Source organism: Lepisma saccharinum, chromosome 10 (assembly GCF_977018435.1).
Source record: "Lepisma saccharinum chromosome 10, izLepSacc3.1, whole genome shotgun sequence".
Classification (NCBI taxonomy): domain Eukaryota; kingdom Metazoa; phylum Arthropoda; class Insecta; order Zygentoma; family Lepismatidae; genus Lepisma; species Lepisma saccharinum.
The window spans coordinates 8,836,583-8,856,720 of NC_139238.1; the positions used below are offsets into that span (position 1 = coordinate 8,836,583).

Sequence of the window (20,138 nt, forward strand, 5' to 3'; positions counted from 1 at the left end):
TCGAATTGTACAGCATCCCCAACAAAGAATATGATTCACCATTTACACCAGGTGGCAAAATATATATGCTGTCCCCTGCACAATTTTATTACCAGTTTTTTGTTGGGGGCACATTGAGACCAATCAAGATCAAATATTGGCATCAACCACAGGCACACCACTACCCTACCTTATCAATAACAAATGCTTGTAACAAACCAAAAATCACCAGTGTGGAGTTAGAGGATTTTACAGATCCCAATACATTAGAAACAGCCTATACTGAAGATGATGGCTCTTTGGAATTTAAAATACATATTGGAGACAAATTATATTTAGAAAATCCTGTAGTATCAGCTGCTGAACACCCCATAGTTGCAATATTCTTGTTTTCATATTATGTCTAGACAAATTATTGTTGATGAATTACACAGACAAGCCCGACATAATTATAAGAGACTCCCAGTAGTCACAAAGGGCATAGATGATTTATGGCAGAGCGACTTGATTGAGTTGTCAAGTGGACAGTTGAAAAACTTAGACAAAATCAACAAGGGCTACAAGTATCTACTCACTGTGATAGACACATTTTCAAAATTTGCCTGGGCTGTGCCACTCAAATCCAAGACTGGAAAATGTGTTACAGAAGCCATCAGGACAATCATCAATCAGAGTGGAAGATCACCGCGCTATTTGCAAACAGATAATGGCAAAGAATTTTATAATTCAGTGTTCCAACAATTTATTAAAAGCCAGGCAATAAAACATTACTCGAGTTACAGTGACCTCAAAGCCTCAATTGTAGAGAGATTCAACAGAACCTTAAAAAATCTTATGTATAAACAATTTACCCTCCAAGGTAATTATAAATGGATTAATATTCTTCCAGAACTTCTACATAAATATAACAACTCGGTCCATTCCACAATCAACATGAAACCCTCTGAAGTAACTTCATCTGATGAGCAAAAATTGATCAGGACTGTTTATTATCCTAGATACCAGCCAACAACAAGAAGGGCCAAATACAGGGTGGGCGATCAAGTAAGAATCAGCAAATATAAGCACTTATTCAAAAGAGGCTTTACGAGAAACTGGAGCACTGAATTATTTACAGTGGTTCAAGTTAAACCTGGGACCCTTAACACATATATAATAAAAGACCACCGAGGAGAAATTCTCAAAGGCAGATTCTATGAACAAGAGCTCAGCAAAACTAAACAGCCTGACACATATCTCATAGAAAAAATAATCCGCAGAAAAGGCAACAAGTTACTTGTCAAATGGCTGGGTCATCCGGAAAACAGCTGGATCGATGCAGACAAAGTGATAATATGAACACCTGGGATGTTATAAAAAGGCTGCCAGAACCCGAACAGCAGATTAAGAGAAATGGCAACTTGCTGCCTGATAATATTAGATGTCTTATTGTTGGGCCATCTGCTTGTGGTAAAACTACACTAATGGTTGATAATTTTTTATTGGCACCCAACTGGTTAGACTGGAAAAACAGGCACTTGTATGTCTTCTCTAAGAGCTTGGAACAATTAAAATATCAGCAGCTGATGAAGCTATATGATGGATTGTATATTTCCACTTTTGAACCAGATGTTAAGCCACTCCATGAATGTCTCGATAACTCTGTTGTTGTGTTTGATGACATTATACTGGATAATCAAAACAAGGTTAGAAATTTCTTTACACAGGGCCGACACAAAAACATAGATTGCTTCTACCTTGCACAGACTTTTTCTAAAATTCCGAAGCAGCTGATCCGAGACAATAGCAATTTTATATGTGTGTTTCATCAAGACCATACCAACCTCAAACACATACATGATGAATATGTAGGTGGGGACTTGAGCTACAATGATTTTTCTAAATTTTGCAGCAAGTGCTGGAGCCAGGACAGTTATGGGTTTGTCACAATTGATATGACAAGAACACCCAATAGTGGCAAATACAGAAATAAAATAAACGATTTTCTAGACGTTGAGACATAAATAAATAACCATGAAAAGGCCAATCATTGATGATCTTAAATTAAGAGATTATCTTGTAAAAAGATTTAAGGGATGGAAATCAGAGAACCGTGGAATTTATGAAAAACACAAACAAACAGAACAGCCTGTCATTGATGCTATTAATAATTTAGGTAAGAATATCAAAACTGTTACAGAGCAGAATCAAAATTTGATCACAGAGCTTGTACCTGTAGCTGCAAGGAACATATTAGATTATCCATTCACCCCACTTTCCAGCATTCATACACCTAGTCCTGTTGCTCCTAGAAGAATTGAAGCTACACAGGATCCTATTGAATTGGGTCTTCTTGCACAAAAATATTTAACCACACCTAAAGACAACAAAGATGAGGTGTTTGGCTTATATGCTGACACAGAGCTTGACGGCAGCATCATACATAGAATTGGCAATTTCAGAGTAACTTTTATGGGGGATGATCTGATTGTTTATTCAGAATCTCGTCTCGGAGAAAAAGGTGCTTTTGTTAAGTACCCCGGAACACCTGGATTGTGGGAACTGATGACTCGGAAAAGGCCTGGCAGCTATACAGATCAAGATTATGATTATTACAAAGAAATATTAATAAAATCAGATGCTCTGTACCAGAACAATGATCCCACACAAAAAAGAGTCAAGTCTAGCAGTGGAGCAAAATACAATAATTTAATCAAGCCCATATGGTCACAGATCAAGACTGGCAGTGGAATCAAACAATACAACACACTGCCCAAAGAATTTGTGTGGGTTGATGATGTCAGGAAACTTGTAGATAGGTTATTGGTGATAGCTGGGGAGGAAAATGCTGGGAACCACAATTTTTACAATGAAAAGGTTGGAATTATGGACATGATAAGCACAAAATTATCTAATTTTATAGTGAATGACCCTAAGGGGATTGGATATCTTATAAAAATTATTAATACTCTACCACCTAAATTTTGGAATATTTCTGAGGGTCGGGGGCTGGTTAATGACATTATAAACAAGCTGCCATTTGAACTACATATTCCAGGCTATCAGTATTGTGGTCCAGGCACAAAACTGGACCATAGATTAAACAGAGGGGACCCTGGTGTTAATCCCCTAGATGCTGCTTGTAGAGACCATGACATAGCATACAACACACATACTGATCTTGACAAGAGACATGTTGCAGACAAAAAATTAGAAGAGGCTGCATTTGGTAGATTTGTAAGCAAAGATGCTTCTTTAAGTGAAAAAATAGCAGCATTGGGAACCACCATAGCTATGAGCACCAAACAAAAACTGGGGTGGGGGTTGTGAATATGTATATAATAAACCTACAATGAAGGCCAAGGGTGTTATGTATCAAATACCTTATGCAGGTCTCAAATCTCTTAAAACTATTGACAGTCTTTTAACCAAAAAGCAGCGCAAGAAAAAAAGCTCTTGTCTTGCAAAAGGCCATGGTATGAAATTGTTGCTTAGTACCCCCCAATTAAAAAAATTACAGCAATCTAGAAAAAAATCACATGTGGGGGATTCATATTTACCATCCCGGCCATCTTAGCTGCTCTCGGGGCTGTTGGGAGCTTGGCTGGGGGATCAGCCGCCATAGCAAAAACAGTAATAGATGCCAAGAAAAATAGGGCAGAATTAGATGAGCAGAAGCGACATAACCTGGCCATGGAGAAACAAGGCAAAGGTGTTAAGAGAGCCATGAATAAGTTTAAAAAAAACCAGAACCGCTTACAAACCAAGATATTGAAGCTTTAATCAAGCCACTGGGCATCAAACATTTTAGAGGTGTGTACATGTCTGATTCTTTGCCGGAACAACCACTCAACAAAGAGTGTGGCATTGTTAATTTGGATGAGTACAAAAATCAGGGCACTCACTGGATTTGTTATCTTAAATATTTAAACAATAAGGCATTTGTGTTTGATTCATTTGGAGGTGTTCCACCTGAAAATTTAGTAAAATATCTAAAATCAGCTAATCTTTATTACAATAATGCCCGTGTTCAAAACTTCAAAGATGTTAATTGTGGACATTTGTGTTTATCTGTTCTCAGATATCTGTCTCAAATAAATAAACCATCAATTGAAAATTTTCAAAAAGCCTTGTGCTATCTGAAACATCATGGGGGTATTCCATCTCACCAGCCAAAATTCAATATTGAAACTCAAATTGCATGATGATATAGTGTATCCCAAAACAATAGCTCTCAGAGCATTTTATGGCATGTACCTGATACCTAATATTACACACCACAACAACAAAATTGCAGTAGGGGATCAAAAAATTGTCATCACTCCAGGGCAGTATAATCTGTCCACTCTAAATGCTCAATTACCCAGAGGTATAGTGTTAACTCAAAATTCTGTCACTCACAGAGTAGAGATTGTATCTGCTACAGAAACAGTGGATCTGGGTACTATAGGAGAGCTGCTAGGATTTGAGAACAACACAAAACTTGAAGCAGGCATCAAACACACTGCTATGAATATACCCAGATTCTTAGCCATAGAGACTCTGAATATTCACTGTAATGTGGCCGAGGGTATGATCACCAAATCAAATGGCATAGGCACTCACAAACAAACCGGCATCATTGCGACATTCAAACCTAATTCCGAATTCATGGAGCCCATCATCTACAATCCATCCCCAACATTATATTTTCCTGTGTGCCATAATAGAATAGATTATATTGAATTGATGGTCACTAATGAAAAAGAAGAATTAGTTGATTTTTCTGGAGCCACAACAACTGCTATCATAGAGATTAACATTTAAATAAAAATACATACAATGGAAAATATTGAGAGTTATGAGCTACAATCATTCCCCCCAAACAGGAGGACATTTGCAAATTTAAATCAACCCAACACAGAAATCGAGGTTGATCTTGATGTAGGGGACGGCTTTATACACCCCCACAGAGCAGATCTATACATCAAATTTGATGTTGTAAAGCTCGATGGAACAGATTATCCGGCAAATTCAAATATAATATTGGTAGACAATTTTGTGCCGCATCTATTCTCTGAAATTGAGATCAGAAAGCATGGCGTTGTTATAAACAGAGTGGATTATCCCGGCATTACCTCCACAGCTTTGGCCACACTAAAATTATCCAAAACCGAGGCTTCTTACTACAGAATCGGTGGATTTGAAGCTGGTGATAAGATATTAACCAAGAACCACACAGTGCTGTTCCCTATGCGTCTGTTGCCAGGATTCTTCTCGGATTACAAAGAAATTATGTGGAAGGGTGGGTTAAGAATTACATTTAGAAGAGCTGCCAATGATAATAATGCTTTGATGAGGTACAGTGCAATAAACCCTACAGGGGAAGCTCTGCCTAATACCCTACCTGATGAGGGCAAGTGCATTATTCAGACTATGGAGCTAAGAATCCCGGTTGTTGAATATGAGGCCAGCTATGCTCTTAAATACAAAGCTGATATAATAAAAAATCCACAGGTTCCTCTTCAATTTTATACATATCAATCTGTACAGAAGCCTGCATCTGGTACCTATTATGAGTTTGATGCTACAAATTCATTCTCCAGCATACAATATGACATGCCTGATTTTGTGGTAGTATTGTTTCAGACTGGAAGACACAATAATCAGGAAAAAAATTCAAGTAAATTTGATAACTGCAACATCAAGAACATATATCTTAAAAATGGCAGAAATGAGGTCTTTCCTAGAGAAAATTACAATTTAGACATGTCCAAGGGTGATTTTCTCAAATTATATGAGGCATTTTCGGCTTTCAAAAGAGTCACTACAGGCAATACTGACATGTATTACACACCAGATGAATTCAAAACACGGAGACCCATGTTTGTCATCAATGCCTCAAAAAGGAAACAAGTTGTGGTGAATGACAGGACAAACATTAAAATTATCTGTGAATTCCATGAGGCTTTACCTGATGACACCATTTGTAGTGTTATTCTCATAGGGGAAAAATCATATGTTTATGATGTAAGAAATGAGAGAGTCACGGAGCAATTCTAAAAACCCGATTCAAATACAGAGGCCCTTTAGATATAAAACAATACTTTACCGTCAGAAAATATATTACCTACCCATTTTATAGCACCTCTGCTCATAGCAGAAAAGCTTTTATACCTACCCAAATAACACTGCACATCTGCCAAAAAGCCTAAAGCAATTATTCTGTTGCGACAAGACCAAACAATATCCGAGAAGGCAATTCCTCAATATGATAGATGGTAAGTAATTTTCCTGAAAAGAGCATAGTGTAGATAAGAATTTCTCTTTGAGTTCCATGACAAATGACATGTAATTTCCCTCGGAAAAGGCACAGTGTAGGTAATGTCAACAGATATAATCTCCCAGGCATTTACTAATGACGATGAATAATATGTTATTTCTCTCTGAAAAGACACAATATAGATTATATCTGTTGACATACAACTCCCAGGCATTTACTAATGGGACTGATCAAAAGATTATAAAAACATGGAAGCATGTTTGTTCGCTCTTTCCCATTTATGCACAACTCGGGAAGCAAAAATCAATACATAACAAGGTTATGGCTAGACTAGAGGGGCGCTCTGCATATTGCATTGTTTTAATATTAGATAAACAAATTGAATGGTATCCAATTAAACTTAAACCAGAAGTAAATATGTGTATGTATGTATGGATACAAGTTTATAGACAAAAATCTGCTTGAGGGGGGTTGATACTTTCCGAAGAGCATTTTTACAAAACTCTTGGGTTAGGCAGGTGCTACACTTGAACAAAAAGCTCATATGGCCATGTTGAGCAAGTTTTAAGTATAAACAAATCAATCTGAGAAGAGCTCTTCCTTTCTGAAAAATTCCCGAGGGCATTTTTACAAAAATCTTGGATTAGACGGGGTTTCCACACTAGAGCAAAAAGCTCATATGGCCATGTTGAGCCTGTTTTAAGTATAGCCAAAACTGCTGGAGAGGTGCTCTTCCTTTCGGGCACTGTCCCCACCACAAATACAACTACTGACATGAAGAAAGTAAACAGCTATCTCAGACAAAAAAAGGAAGGATATTGTTCCGTCAATCGCTAAACGAATGTGTAAAAACCCAACCAGTGCCATCTCTTGGCGTTGAGTATTACTAAAAGCAATAGAACAACGTCGAGCGTACAACAGAGACAGACAGATCCGCGTTGCATAAGTTCGTTGTTCATAACGCTCTGTATTGTCATATGTAGTTTACAGTTCACTAATGTTTTTATATAATAAATTCTTGTGTAATCATTACGTGAGTGTCTTTTTCGTATCATAATCTCAGCGGTACGGATGCACAACAGTCCGGAGACGCAACAGATATTGTTCTAGTAGCATCACGATATTATAAGAAGGAACATAAGATATTAGGAAGGAAAGATTAATAATAATAACCCGTGCCGCAACAGCCCCTGAGGGCCAAGGTCTACTACCGACTGCTTGCTGAGTTGTGGTCAGCACGACGAACCCCTAGTCGTTTTTTTAGGTTGTTATGACCGGGTTACGCTACTCACTCGTAGCTACTCAATTCCCTTACGGCGTGAGTGGCCACCGGTCCCATACACAGGCCGAAATCTTAAAATAAAAGATGTTACGCTTTCCCTAGGAGACTCGAACCTGCGCACCTCCCATAGCCGGAGACAAAAGCATGTGCCTTGGAGCGTACGGCTAGGGTGCGGAACCCACCATATATTACCAATAATAATAGCCTTAAGCTGAGGACACCGATTTTGGTAAATTTTCCGTATCCGGAAAACGCCTGAAACTCGCTATTTATGTCACTTTCCATATTCCTACTTACGTATTCTGCATTGAGAAACATTACTGAAGGTGGCATTTCGCTTTTTTCGCGGAAATAATCTATATTTTCGACGTATGAGGTAAGTTTTGTTCGTTTCTTTTTCCCTTCGGTAACGCGCTAAATGGCGGTTACAGTTTCACTACCGTAGTCGGCGTGCAGTATTTCCACCCCACTCCACCCAAAAATACCAACGTAGCCCCACAAACCATTGACGCATAGCCCCACGAACCATTTCCGGTAAGGTTAGGTTAGGTTGGGTCACGTTTAGGTTAAAATAGTTAAAAATTGGTAGCCCCACACACCATTCTCGCATAGCCCCACAAACCATTGACACAGCCCCACGAACCATTGACACATAGCCCCACGAACCATTTGCGGAAACGTACCTTCTTCAGTTACAAAAACACGTGTTTGGAAACACTGGCCGGGATTGACCGGGATTACACACAGGCAACATCCGGCTGGAAGGAAATGGATGCAACAGCTTTCGTGCATCGGTCACACACTTATATCGAAAAATACATGATTTACCGGCAAAATTCAATGAACGATGCCAGAAAACACTTTTCCGAACTTCCACAAGTCTAAAGAAACTGCATTCGGTAAGTAATTTCTCCTGTAAATTTTAAGAAATCCGTTTTTCGGATACGGAAAGTTTACCCAGATTTTCATTACTTTAAGAATAATAAGAGGGGCTCCTGGTTAAAGCTCTCGCCTTAGGTGCGAGTGGTCCCGAGTTCGATTCCAGATAGAAGCCTCCAAAATTTCGACGCTTACCCAACGTCGTGAGGGCAATTGGGAAGCTACTTGAAAAAAGAAGTAACTCCGGTTTCGAAAACCAGAAAACAGCGGGGATGAAACTCGATGCGTCACCCAGTGAAAAAAGCTGCTCTCGGAGACCTCTGCCACTTGGAGGACTGTTGCGCCATAGAGCTTAGATTTTCCAAAGACTACTAATCTAATTTGAATGTTTTGTAATTTACATGCTCATGTTTTCAACTCGAAAATTAAAATAGTTGAAAACGAATTATTTTGACTTACCACTTATGATATTCTTTCTCTTTCGCTGTATGCTCACCATTTCTTTTTCAGTCTGTCGCCCAACTTTAAATTACCTTCTGAAACTAAATTTTCTCTTTTTCTTCATTTCGTGTAAGAACTTTGATAGATAAGAAACTATACTCACTTGAAATCGGACGAATTATTTTGAATTACTCTGTATTAAAAGGTTAAATTTAGTCATTATGTTCAAACCTTCCTCAATCCTCAATAACGTTAGCTAGAATCTGTAATGCGCATTGTGCAATAGCTTCAAAATTATATATTTCTGAATGAATTTTCCAATTTTTGTTCATCACTATTTCAGGCTTTCCCCTGCCTATCTAATCGTCATCGCATTCTACGCTACGATATTTCCTCGCCTGGACTCTGGACCTCTGTGGGAGTCTGTGGTAGGCAAGCAGAGCGAGAGATGCGCCCAGAATTGGTGGACAAATATCCTGTACATAAACAACTACGTCAACACAGAAGATATGGTAAGAACTGTTCTCGTCTGTGAGCGTTCACCTATGCTTCATCCTATATCATGTCATAGTTTTGTTTACCTGTCAATAACCAGATACTGAGGTACACTTTAAAATGTACTAGCACTCCTGGTTTTTGGGATGAAGGCCTGAAGCGGCAACTTTGCCGAAAAATCTTCACATATATTTTTCTATGTGCGACATGTTCAAATTAATATATATATATTAAAATATTAACTTACCAATACCCGCGCTGAATTTATATATAATAATTAGACGTCAGATTTTAGGTTTTTAACCTATTTTTTCACAGGTATGTAAGAAATAATAAGTTATGTCAGCGTTTAGTTAAAAAACGCAACGACTGATGAAGTTTTATAGTTCCTAAAAAAACTATTTTGCTTGTTAGAACCTATTTTATGTTTATGCGTCTAAATCAAGCCTTTTTTTAGGTTTTTATATATTTTTAAACGTTTTACAGGATTTTTATGTCACACACAGGCATTTGCTTTGTTTGGTTACGAAAAAATTCAATGACGAACGTGTTTGAAACGTACTCTCTGTCGATTTCCCTTCCTCGAAGTCCATGGTGATTTTTCAAAGCTCTAAACAAAGCAAAATGTCTGGTGCCACTGTTACTTGTACAATCCAAAGTGGTCTGATCTGTGTGGTCTTGCTCACTTTCGCTTCACTTCCGTGCTTTGTGGCATTCACGCCTTGCAAACTAACATTTCAGGTTTGAAGTTTGTACCACTGACTATGTTTTTGTTGAAAGATTATTTTCAGCATATAAGATGATCGATCCTCACCAACAAAATTGCGGAGTTTGACTGTAGATAACATGAAAAAAGAATTGTTGCCTAACTATACGGCGTAAAGTGGATTTTAATAGTATATTTCCAATGGCGTATTTCAGGATATAGGTGTCCCATTTTTATTGCCGGGGACTATCTAATCAGGAAAAATTTTGAATAATTTTAAAGTTGTTTTTTACCTACTTCAGGATTTTTTGAGCCTAACTCAATATTTTTAGGACCTATTTTAGGATTTTTCGAACATATTTTAGGGTTTTTAAAACCTATTTTAGGATTTTTAGAGCCTATTTTAGGATTTTAGAGCCTATTTTAGGATTTTAGAGCCTATTTTAGGATATTACAACCTATTTTAGGATTTTTAGAACCTATTTTAGGAATTTTAGAGCATATTTTAGGATTTTTAGAACCTATATTAGGATTTGTTGAACCTATTTTAGGATTTTTAGAACCTATTTTAGGATTTTTTGAACCTATTTTAGGATTTTTAGAACCTATTTTAGGATTTTTAGAACCTATTTTAGGATTTTCAGAGCCTATTTTAGGATTTTTAGAACCTATTTTAGGATTTGTTGAACCTATTTTAGGATTTTTAGAACCTATTTTAGGATTTTTTGAACCTATTTTAGGTTTTTTAACCTATTTTAGGATTTTTAGAGCCTATTTTAGGATTTTTAGAACCTATTTTAGGATTTTTAGAGCCTATTTTAGGATTTTTAGAACCTATTTTAGGATTTGTTGAACCTATTTTAGGATTTTTAGAACCTATTTTAGGATTTTTAGAACCTATTTTAGGATTTTTAACCTATTTTAGGTTTTTTAACCTATTTTAGGATTTTCAGAGCCTATTTTAGGATTTTTAGAACCTATTTTAGGATTTGTTGAACCTATTTTAGGATTTTTCGAACATATTTTAGGGTTTTTAAAACCTATTTTAGGATTTTTAGAGCCTATTTTAGGATTTTAGAGCCTATTTTAGGATTTTAGAGCCTATTTTAGGATATTACAACCTATTTTAGGATTTTTAGAACCTATTTTAGGAATTTTAGAGCATATTTTAGGATTTTTAGAACCTATATTAGGATTTGTTGAACCTATTTTAGGATTTTTAGAACCTATTTTAGGATTTGTTGAACCTATTTTAGGATTTTTAGAACCTATTTTAGGAATTTTAGAGCATATTTTAGGATTTTTAGAACCTATATTAGGATTTTTTTAACCTATTTTAGGATTTTTAGAACCTATTTTAGGATTTTTAGAACCTATTTTAGGATTTTCAGAGCCTATTTTAGGATTTTTAGAACCTATTTTAGGATTTGTTGAACCTATTTTAGGATTTTTAGAACCTATTTTAGGATTTTTTGAACCTATTTTAGGTTTTTTAACCTATTTTAGGATTTTTAGAGCCTATTTTAGGATTTTTAGAACCTATTTTAGGATTTTTAGAACCTATTTTAGGATTTTTAGAGCCTATTTTAGGATTTTTAGAACCTATTTTAGGATTTGTTGAACCTATTTTAGGATTTTTAGAACCTATTTTAGGATTTTTAGAACCTCTTTTAGGATTTTTAACCTATTTTAGGTTTTTTAACCTATTTTAGGATTTTCAGAGCCTATTTTAGGATTTTTAGAACCTATTTTAGGATTTGTTGAACCTATTTTAGGATTTTTCGAACATATTTTAGGGTTTTTAAAACCTATTTTAGGATTTTTAGAGCCTATTTTAGGATTTTAGAGCCTATTTTAGGATTTTAGAGCCTATTTTAGGATATTACAACCTATTTTAGGATTTTTAGAACCTATTTTAGGAATTTTAGAGCATATTTTAGGATTTTTAGAACCTATATTAGGATTTGTTGAACCTATTTTAGGATTTTTAGAACCTATTTTAGGATTTTTTGAACCTATTTTAGGATTTTTAGAACCTATTTTAGGATTTTTAGAACCTATTTTAGGATTTTCAGAGCCTATTTTAGGATTTTTAGAACCTATTTTAGGATTTGTTGAACCTATTTTAGGATTTTTAGAACCTATTTTAGGATTTTTTGAACCTATTTTAGGTTTTTTAACCTATTTTAGGATTTTTAGAGCCTATTTTAGGATTTTTAGAACCTATTTTAGGATTTTTAGAACCTATTTTAGGATTTTTAGAGCCTATTTTAGGATTTTTAGAACCTATTTTAGGATTTGTTGAACCTATTTTAGGATTTTTAGAACCTATTTTAGGATTTTTAGAACCTATTTTAGGATTTTTAACCTATTTTAGGTTTTTTAACCTATTTTAGGATTTTTAGAGCCTATTTTAGGATTTTTAGAACCTATTTTAGGATTTTTAGAACCTATTTTAGGATTTTTTAACCTATTTTAGGATTTTTGAACCTATTTTAGGTTTTTTAACCTATTTTAGGATTTGTTGAACCTATTTAAGGATTTTTAGAGCCTATTTTAGGAACCTAAAAGATAATTTTTAGAACCTAAAAATCCGAGGTCTAGTAATAATATTGTAGACAGTGATTTTTCCACACACCAACACACCTCTAACATCCCCTGATTTTTTTTTCCACTAAGGCCCAATTTATGGTCATTTATGCCCTAAATTTACCCTTACACCCCAATGGTTAATTTTTTGTGGGGGGGGGCTGATTACGGGACCCCTGCTGCATGGCGTAGTGTTTACGATCACATTTTGTAATCAAGGGGTCACGGGTTCGATTCTAAGTGAAGGCATATAGTGGTTCGGATCACACTTTAAACTGTATGTCCAGTTCCGATTTGCCCATCTGTGCTCAAGGTAGATTTACAATAAACTTGATAATATCGTACATATTACGTTCAAGTGCTTTGTCGTCCCGCCAAGAGATGGCAGCAAAACTCAAAGGACAACAGAGGCATCTAGGGGCGGCAGTGAAAACTAAAACCTAGCACATGCGTGCGAAAAGGATGTAAAAACTGCAAACTAGAAGGCCTTTTGCATTTATTTATTTCTCTTCTTGGCCTCTTTATTTCTCCATTTCTCAGAGTTTCTTGCTTCCTCTTCTTCGCTACTAATTTCTTCCTTTTCCCCCATCACTCACTATTCCAGCGACGTTACCAGAAAATATTTTCTGTGGTTATTCCTGCTAAGATATTCTACTTTTTCTTTTTTAATTTCTATTCTTTCTACCTTTTATCATTCTCTCTTTCTTTCTTCCCCTGTTTTTTTTATTTTTCTTTCTTATTTATCTTCATCATTTTGTCGATTTCTTTCTCTCGCTTCCTCTGCTTGTCAGTTTCTCTATCTTTTTCTCAATATCAGTTCCTTTCCCTCTTTCTCTACCTTCCTCAATGTGTTTCCCTCTTCCTTCGTTTCTCAATTTTTTACCCCTGTCTCTCTCTCCCTCTCCCCTCCCTCCGTTTCTCGATTTCTTCCCCCACTATCTCTTCCTCCGTTAGTTTCTTTTCTTATTTATTTCCCTACACCATCCATCAATTTCTATCTCTCTCTCTCTCTCTCTCTTTCCTCCGTTTCTCAATTTCTTTCCCTCTCTTTCTTCCATCATACCTCAGTTTCCTTCCAATTCTCTATCTCCCATCATTTATCATGTTCTTTCACTCTCTCTCCGTTCGGGAACGAGTCTTAATTCCCATCAGTCACGAATCAACAAGCGAGCCGCTGACGTCATCTCAACCCAGCGCCAATCGCTAAACCTCTAGCTCACACCATAAACTGCTGGTAGGCTCACTAACTAGTTTCGCCCAATGAGCTGGATATGTTCAGTAGATAAGGTGCCTGTAACCTTACACCTGAATCCAGCAATAACTAACGAACTAGCTCTCTAGCCTTCTTAAACCCGAAGGTTTATGGCTGAAGCAACACAAGCCTTCTAACTGTCCAAACCCTGGACAAGATCAATCCAATCTTTTCCATCCTTACCAATTTCCTGTAGGTCCATCTCAACGTTATCCCTCCATCTTCATCTTGGCCTTCCTACAGGTCTCTTACCATCAGGTTTCCCAACAACAATCCTGTAAACTCTTCTCTCCTCTCCCATTCGTGCCACATGGCGTTCCCACCTGTCTTCTTGATTAAATCATTTTAATAATATCTGGACCTGAATACAAATTATGCAGTTTTAAATTATGTAACCTTCTCCACTCACCTGTCTCCTCATCCGTTTTAGGTCCAAATATTTTTTCTAAGCAATTTATTGTCAAATACTTTTAATTTATGTTCCTCTTTCAATGTAAGGGACCAAGTTTCACATCCATATAATACTACACGAAAAATTACTGTTTTGTATATTTTAACTTTTAGTTTCTCAGATATTATACGAGAAGATAAAAGTTTATGAAAAGTATCACGCATTTCCTGAATTACGTCTGCTTTTTATTTCCTTTTTAGTATCATTTTCATTTGTTAGTATAGGCTAACTCCTAAGTGAATTTGGAAACTGATTCAATCGAGTTGTAGTAGTATGAAAGTATATAATATAAGCACAAAAATTGTACAAAAGTAGAGGTTATTTGATTAAACAGCCCGATTTGCCTACACTTAGAACTATGCCAAGATGCCCTTATTCCCCATTTCTTCAAGTGTAATATGCTCTTAATTCTAAGAATTCTGAATTCTAGTGTAGAAAAGAAGAACCCTCAATAGACAGATTTGCCTACACTTAAAACTATGTCAAAAAGGGCATATAGCCCAATCGGCCATGTGTGTACATATTTAAATCTAAAGAATTTTGAATTCTAGTGTAGAAATGAAGAACTCCCCTCAGACAGATTTGCCCATGTGTGTAAAAGCTACATCTCTCAGTTTGTTGTCCATAAACTTGTCAAAAATATGCCCCCCTTGATATTGTTTTGACTACACTTAAAACTAGTGCAAAAATGCTTATATTCTCATCCTCTACAACTTACAGATCAATACAATAGGACAAGGGCAGGCAAGCAAATTGGTTTCATGTTTTTTCTAATCTTTGATCAGTTACATGTCCTGGCCAGCAATAAATTATGCACGCCTGGGAGATTTTATATGCTTGCATTCATGAGATAAAATCTACACTGTGCCCTTTCAGGGAAAATTCCCCATACATGCCATCATGTTATTGACTCCAAGGGAAATTCCTAGTAAAAAGAACATTGGCCTCTTGCATGTTGTCATATATGCCTGAATTGGATTCAGGTTTTGCCTTGTTCTGATAATATATACCCGAGTGAGACTTACAGAAATATTCATTGCACATTTCAAAGTCCAACTTTGAATTGTATTTAGCTGATATATAGCTCATAACTCCTGAGTTCTGATGCTCAATGGAATATGGACATAGTCCCATGCCTTATATGCTTTATAATCAAAGGCTTCTGGGTTTAAGACCTCTCTATGGAGAAGTGCTAGTCTTGTTGCCTTGTAATCAAGAGGCCCCCAGGTCTGAAACCTGGTAGAGTGTGTGGGCCTCCCCTGATGGCAAAGTGTTTGTATTATTGTCTTGTAATCAAGAGGCTCCGGGTTTGAGGCTCTGGTAAAATGTGTAAGATTAAAATACATGTGGCAGAATAATATCCCCACATGTGATATTTTGAGAATATTTATTGCTAGCTGATATACAGCTGAGGTTTGAAACCTGGTAAAGTGTGTTGTACAACAGCATAATAGAGCAAAACTACTCTATATTGGGGATCACCAGAGCCTAGTTACTGCTGTTGTTTGGGTATAAAAGCACCAGCTCAGCCACTAACTGCTGTTATAATTGTTTTGGCATATTGTCCATAGTTCTGTTTTTTTGGACCAGGAAATTTTATATAAACAAACAACAAAAAATGCCAAATCAAAAATATTGCAATCAATGCAATAAAAATATATCTAGTTCTAATTGGTCTAGGCATCGCCTTATTTGTAACCCTAAGAAATGCAGAAAGGCCACAAAAATGTGTCCAAGATGCCATAAAATATTAAGCAAGGCATATTACAAAAGGCATAAGTGTAATTCTTATGTACAGTCATCAATATTGCCCCCACAACCATCTACATCTGGTCTGAAAAGGAAGCATGAAACACCCGGCAAAGCAGCCATGCTATGCACCACCTATCCATAGCAGTTTTGCTGGCCAATTAAGGGATCACTGTTTTGTATCAGAGCCAAGATGTGACATTAAGAATTTTTTGAACAGTATAAATCCTGATGTGCAGGCAATTCTAAATGCACAAAATGGCTCTTATAAGCTGTCTCTCAAATTGTTTACACAATATAAGAAACCAAATGGCACAAAATTTACACAACCCCACATAACAGAAACTGTACCTGTATACTCAAATACAAATTCAGACAAAATAATAAGCAGTTTGATAGATCAATTGAATATTAAACACTCTGAATTTGCTGGAAAAGAGTCAGGATGGAGCCTATGCGGATCTCCACACAAGCTCTATGTTAATATTTCTGAATTCAGCCCATTACAAGGATCTACATATCTGCCATTACCTGCCAATATTAAAAACAAAAGAGCCGTGGTTAATATAGAAAATAATGATGAGAAATGCTTTTTGTGGTGTATTTTAGCTGTTTTGTTTCCAGTTTCAAGGAATCCTCAGAGAATAAGTTATTATAAACAATATGAACACAATTTTGATGAAGCAATGGAGGGTTTAGAATATCCAATGCCTGTTCAGAATATTGATAAATTTGAAAAAAAGGCCCGGGATATCAATGGTAAACAATTATCTATTAATGTATTTATTTGTTCTACTGGCCGTGGCAATTGCTTGATAGCACCTCTCAGAATCAGTACATTTGATGATGATTCTGCTGTTCCGATTGATCTGCTCTTAATTGAAGGGGATGACACATATCATTACACTCTGATACATAATCTTGAAGCTTTAGTCAGAAAACAATTAGACAAATCTAAGACAATATTCAAGTTGTGCAGAAGATGTTTGACTGTATTTGATGGTAAAAAAATAATAAATGGGCTTCGGGAAGTGAATACAGAAATTGCTAAAAACAAGTTAATTGAGCATCTGAAATACTGTGGCAATCATAAACCTGTTCATATGGTGATGCCTAATCCAAGTGAAAAAGCCAATTTTAAAAAATTTGAAGCCTTGTTGGAACACCCAGCATATATAGTCTGTGATTTTGAATCAAACCTCAAACCCCTTGCATTCTGCAGCCCAGATCCTGATGAACCTTCAATTACACCATACCAGTTACATGAACCTTCTAGTTTTTATTATGTGGTTGTACAGGATGGGGTTGTTAGTAAAGAATATTTATACATGGGAGCAGATGCCATCAAAGAATTTGCACATAGAATAGAAAATGAGTGCCATGACATAGCATCTAATGTCTTATTAAAATCAAAACCCATGTTGCCTTTAACAGAGAAACAGAATGAAGATTTCAACAATGCAGAAAAATGCCCGGTATGTGATTCTGAATTTTCAGATATAAATATCAAGGTACATCACCATTCACATACAGATGGTAAATTCTTAATGGCCCTGTGTAATAGCTGTAATATTAAGATCCAGAGACCAAAATTTGTCCCCATATTTTGCCATGGTGCATCCAATTATGATTTCCATCATCTGATCAGGTACGAGGGGTTTAACAAGCAGAATTTAAATATTTTAGCACAAAATAATGAAAAATATATTGCTATTAGCAAAATAATTAAAGTTAATGGTGTTTCTATTCACTTAAGATTTCTTGATTCCAACAGAATTCTGTCTGCTAGCCTGGCTACACTGGCCACTCAATTATCTGATGATCAATTCAAAATCACATGTGCTTTGTTTCCAAATCAGGACCTGAAATTAATTAGGCGGAAGGGTGTATATCCATATGATTATGTTACAGATTTTTCTAAATTTGATGAGTGTTCTCTGCCACCACAACAAGAGTTTTACAGCAAAATCAGAGCATCTGGAATCACTGATGATGATTATCACCATGCCCAGTTGATGTGGAACAATTTAAAATGCCAGATATTTGGTGATTATCACAAGGCATATTTAAAACTTGATGTCACTCTCTTAGCTGATATACTGCAGGCATTCAGAAAATCTTCCATGCAAAATTATAAACTGGATCCAATGTATTTTTACAGTGTTCCGGGCCTAGCATGGTCTGCAATGTTTTTGAACACTAAAATGCAATTGGATCTGATCCAAGATCAAGATATGTACTTGTTTATGGAGCAATGTATAAGAGGGGGCATGGTGCAATGCTCTCAGAGATATGCCAGAGCAAATAACAAATATATTCCTGATTATGATCCAGCACTGCCATCAAATTATGTACTGTATGTAGATGCCAACAGCCTCTATGGTTATGATGGATAAACTGCCATATGCAGGGCTTGAGTGGGTTGAAGATTTCAATATTGAAGATCTTAAGGATTTTGATGACAGTAACTATGGCCTGTTCTTAGAGGTTGTTCTGACAATTCCTGATAATTTACACAACACATTTTCTGATCTGCCCCCAATTCCCGAGGTTAAGTGTTCACCTGGCTCTAAACAGAAGAAATTGATGATGACTCTAGAGCCAAAACAGGGTTATGTCATATATTACAAAAACCTCCAGTTCCTTATGAAACATGGTGTTCAAGTGAGCAAAGTTGGCAAAGTTTTGAGGTTCAGGCACTCAAGATGGTTGAAGCCATATATTGATACAAACACAGAGCTTCGAACATCTGCAATGAGCCAATTTGATAAAACTTTGTTTAAATTGATGGTCAATTCTGTGTATGGCAAAACAATAGAAAATGTCAGAAAACATATTGATGTTAAAATAATTACTGACCCCAGCCGGAGCAAAAAATTGATTGCAAAGCCTAATTTCAACTACAGGAGAACTTATGATGAAAATATGGCACTTTTCAACATGAAAAAAACAAAGATTAAGTTTGATAAGCCTATTTATGTAGGGGCTGTAATATTGGAATTGGCCAAATTACACGTGCTGGAGCTCTATTATAATGTGCTGAAACCTTTTTATGGTGATTGTGTAAAATTGATGTACATGGACACAGATAGTTTTGTTCTTGATATTCAAACAGAAGATGTTTATCAAGATATAGCACAGCCTGAATTGTTTAAATACTTTGATACCAGTGAACATTCAAAAATTCAACACCACAACCAAAAGGTGCCTGGCAAGTTAAAAGATGAGACACTTGGTGATGTTATTGTGGCATTTGCTGGGTTAAGGGCCAAGATGTACAGTTTTGAAACATGTAGTGGTGCTCTTGCAAAAAAAGCCAAGGGCATTGGCAGAGTGACTGTAGACAAAGAGCTTGAATTTGAAGATTACAAAAATTGCCTCAAATCATGTAGCACAATCAGAACATCAGAAAATAGAATTCAGAGTGTGGATCACTTGTTGACTAGCAATATTGTAAGAAAAGTGGCTCTGGACCCACATGATGATAAGAGATGTATTTTGTCATGTGGCATACATACTCTACCATGGGGTCATTGTGATTTGAAAAGTGGGAATCAATGCCCAATTACAGAGCATGATTTGAAATAAATAAACATGCCTATGAACTTATTTGGGTTCAAAAAACAGGCTATTATGGACCTGCCAACACCACAAGCCTCTTCTGATATGTTATCTAAACTAAGTGCTTTGTTAATTATTCATCTGAACAGCATACTTACAGATGTTGATGATGAAACAGGTAAAACATTGTACATATTTAACAATAATTTAAATCATTACCAATTACCTGTAGGTGGTCAATTGCAATTTATTACAACCCCTGAGGGTAATGTCAAGATTTCAGTAGGGAGAAATATTTATAGAATTAAGCACTCAAACATGATTTCTGGCACTGTATATACTATTTCTGCTGGTGACTGCTTATATATTGAGGTCCCGGGATCCTATGACAAGCTTATACCCTTTTTTATAGAATTAAGAATTAGATATTCAATAATAAATAACCACTAAAACAAAATGCCTAATGATATATTTGGCCATACAAGGCATGAAGATCACAGTGATGAGATTCTT

The 20,138-nt window shown here is 36.1% G+C and overlaps 1 protein-coding gene across 1 annotated transcript in view; it reads left to right on the top strand.

Annotated features, from left to right (window-relative positions):
- Positions 1-20,138, top strand: part of LOC145993746 (nose resistant to fluoxetine protein 6-like) — a 79,178-nt gene that overhangs the window by 24,711 nt on the left and 34,329 nt on the right. Inside the window, exon 7 of the mRNA XM_083129498.1 lies at positions 9,166-9,334. Coding sequence (XP_082985624.1) covers positions 9,166-9,334 — 169 coding nt within the window. The remainder of the gene's footprint in view (positions 1-9,165; positions 9,335-20,138) is intronic.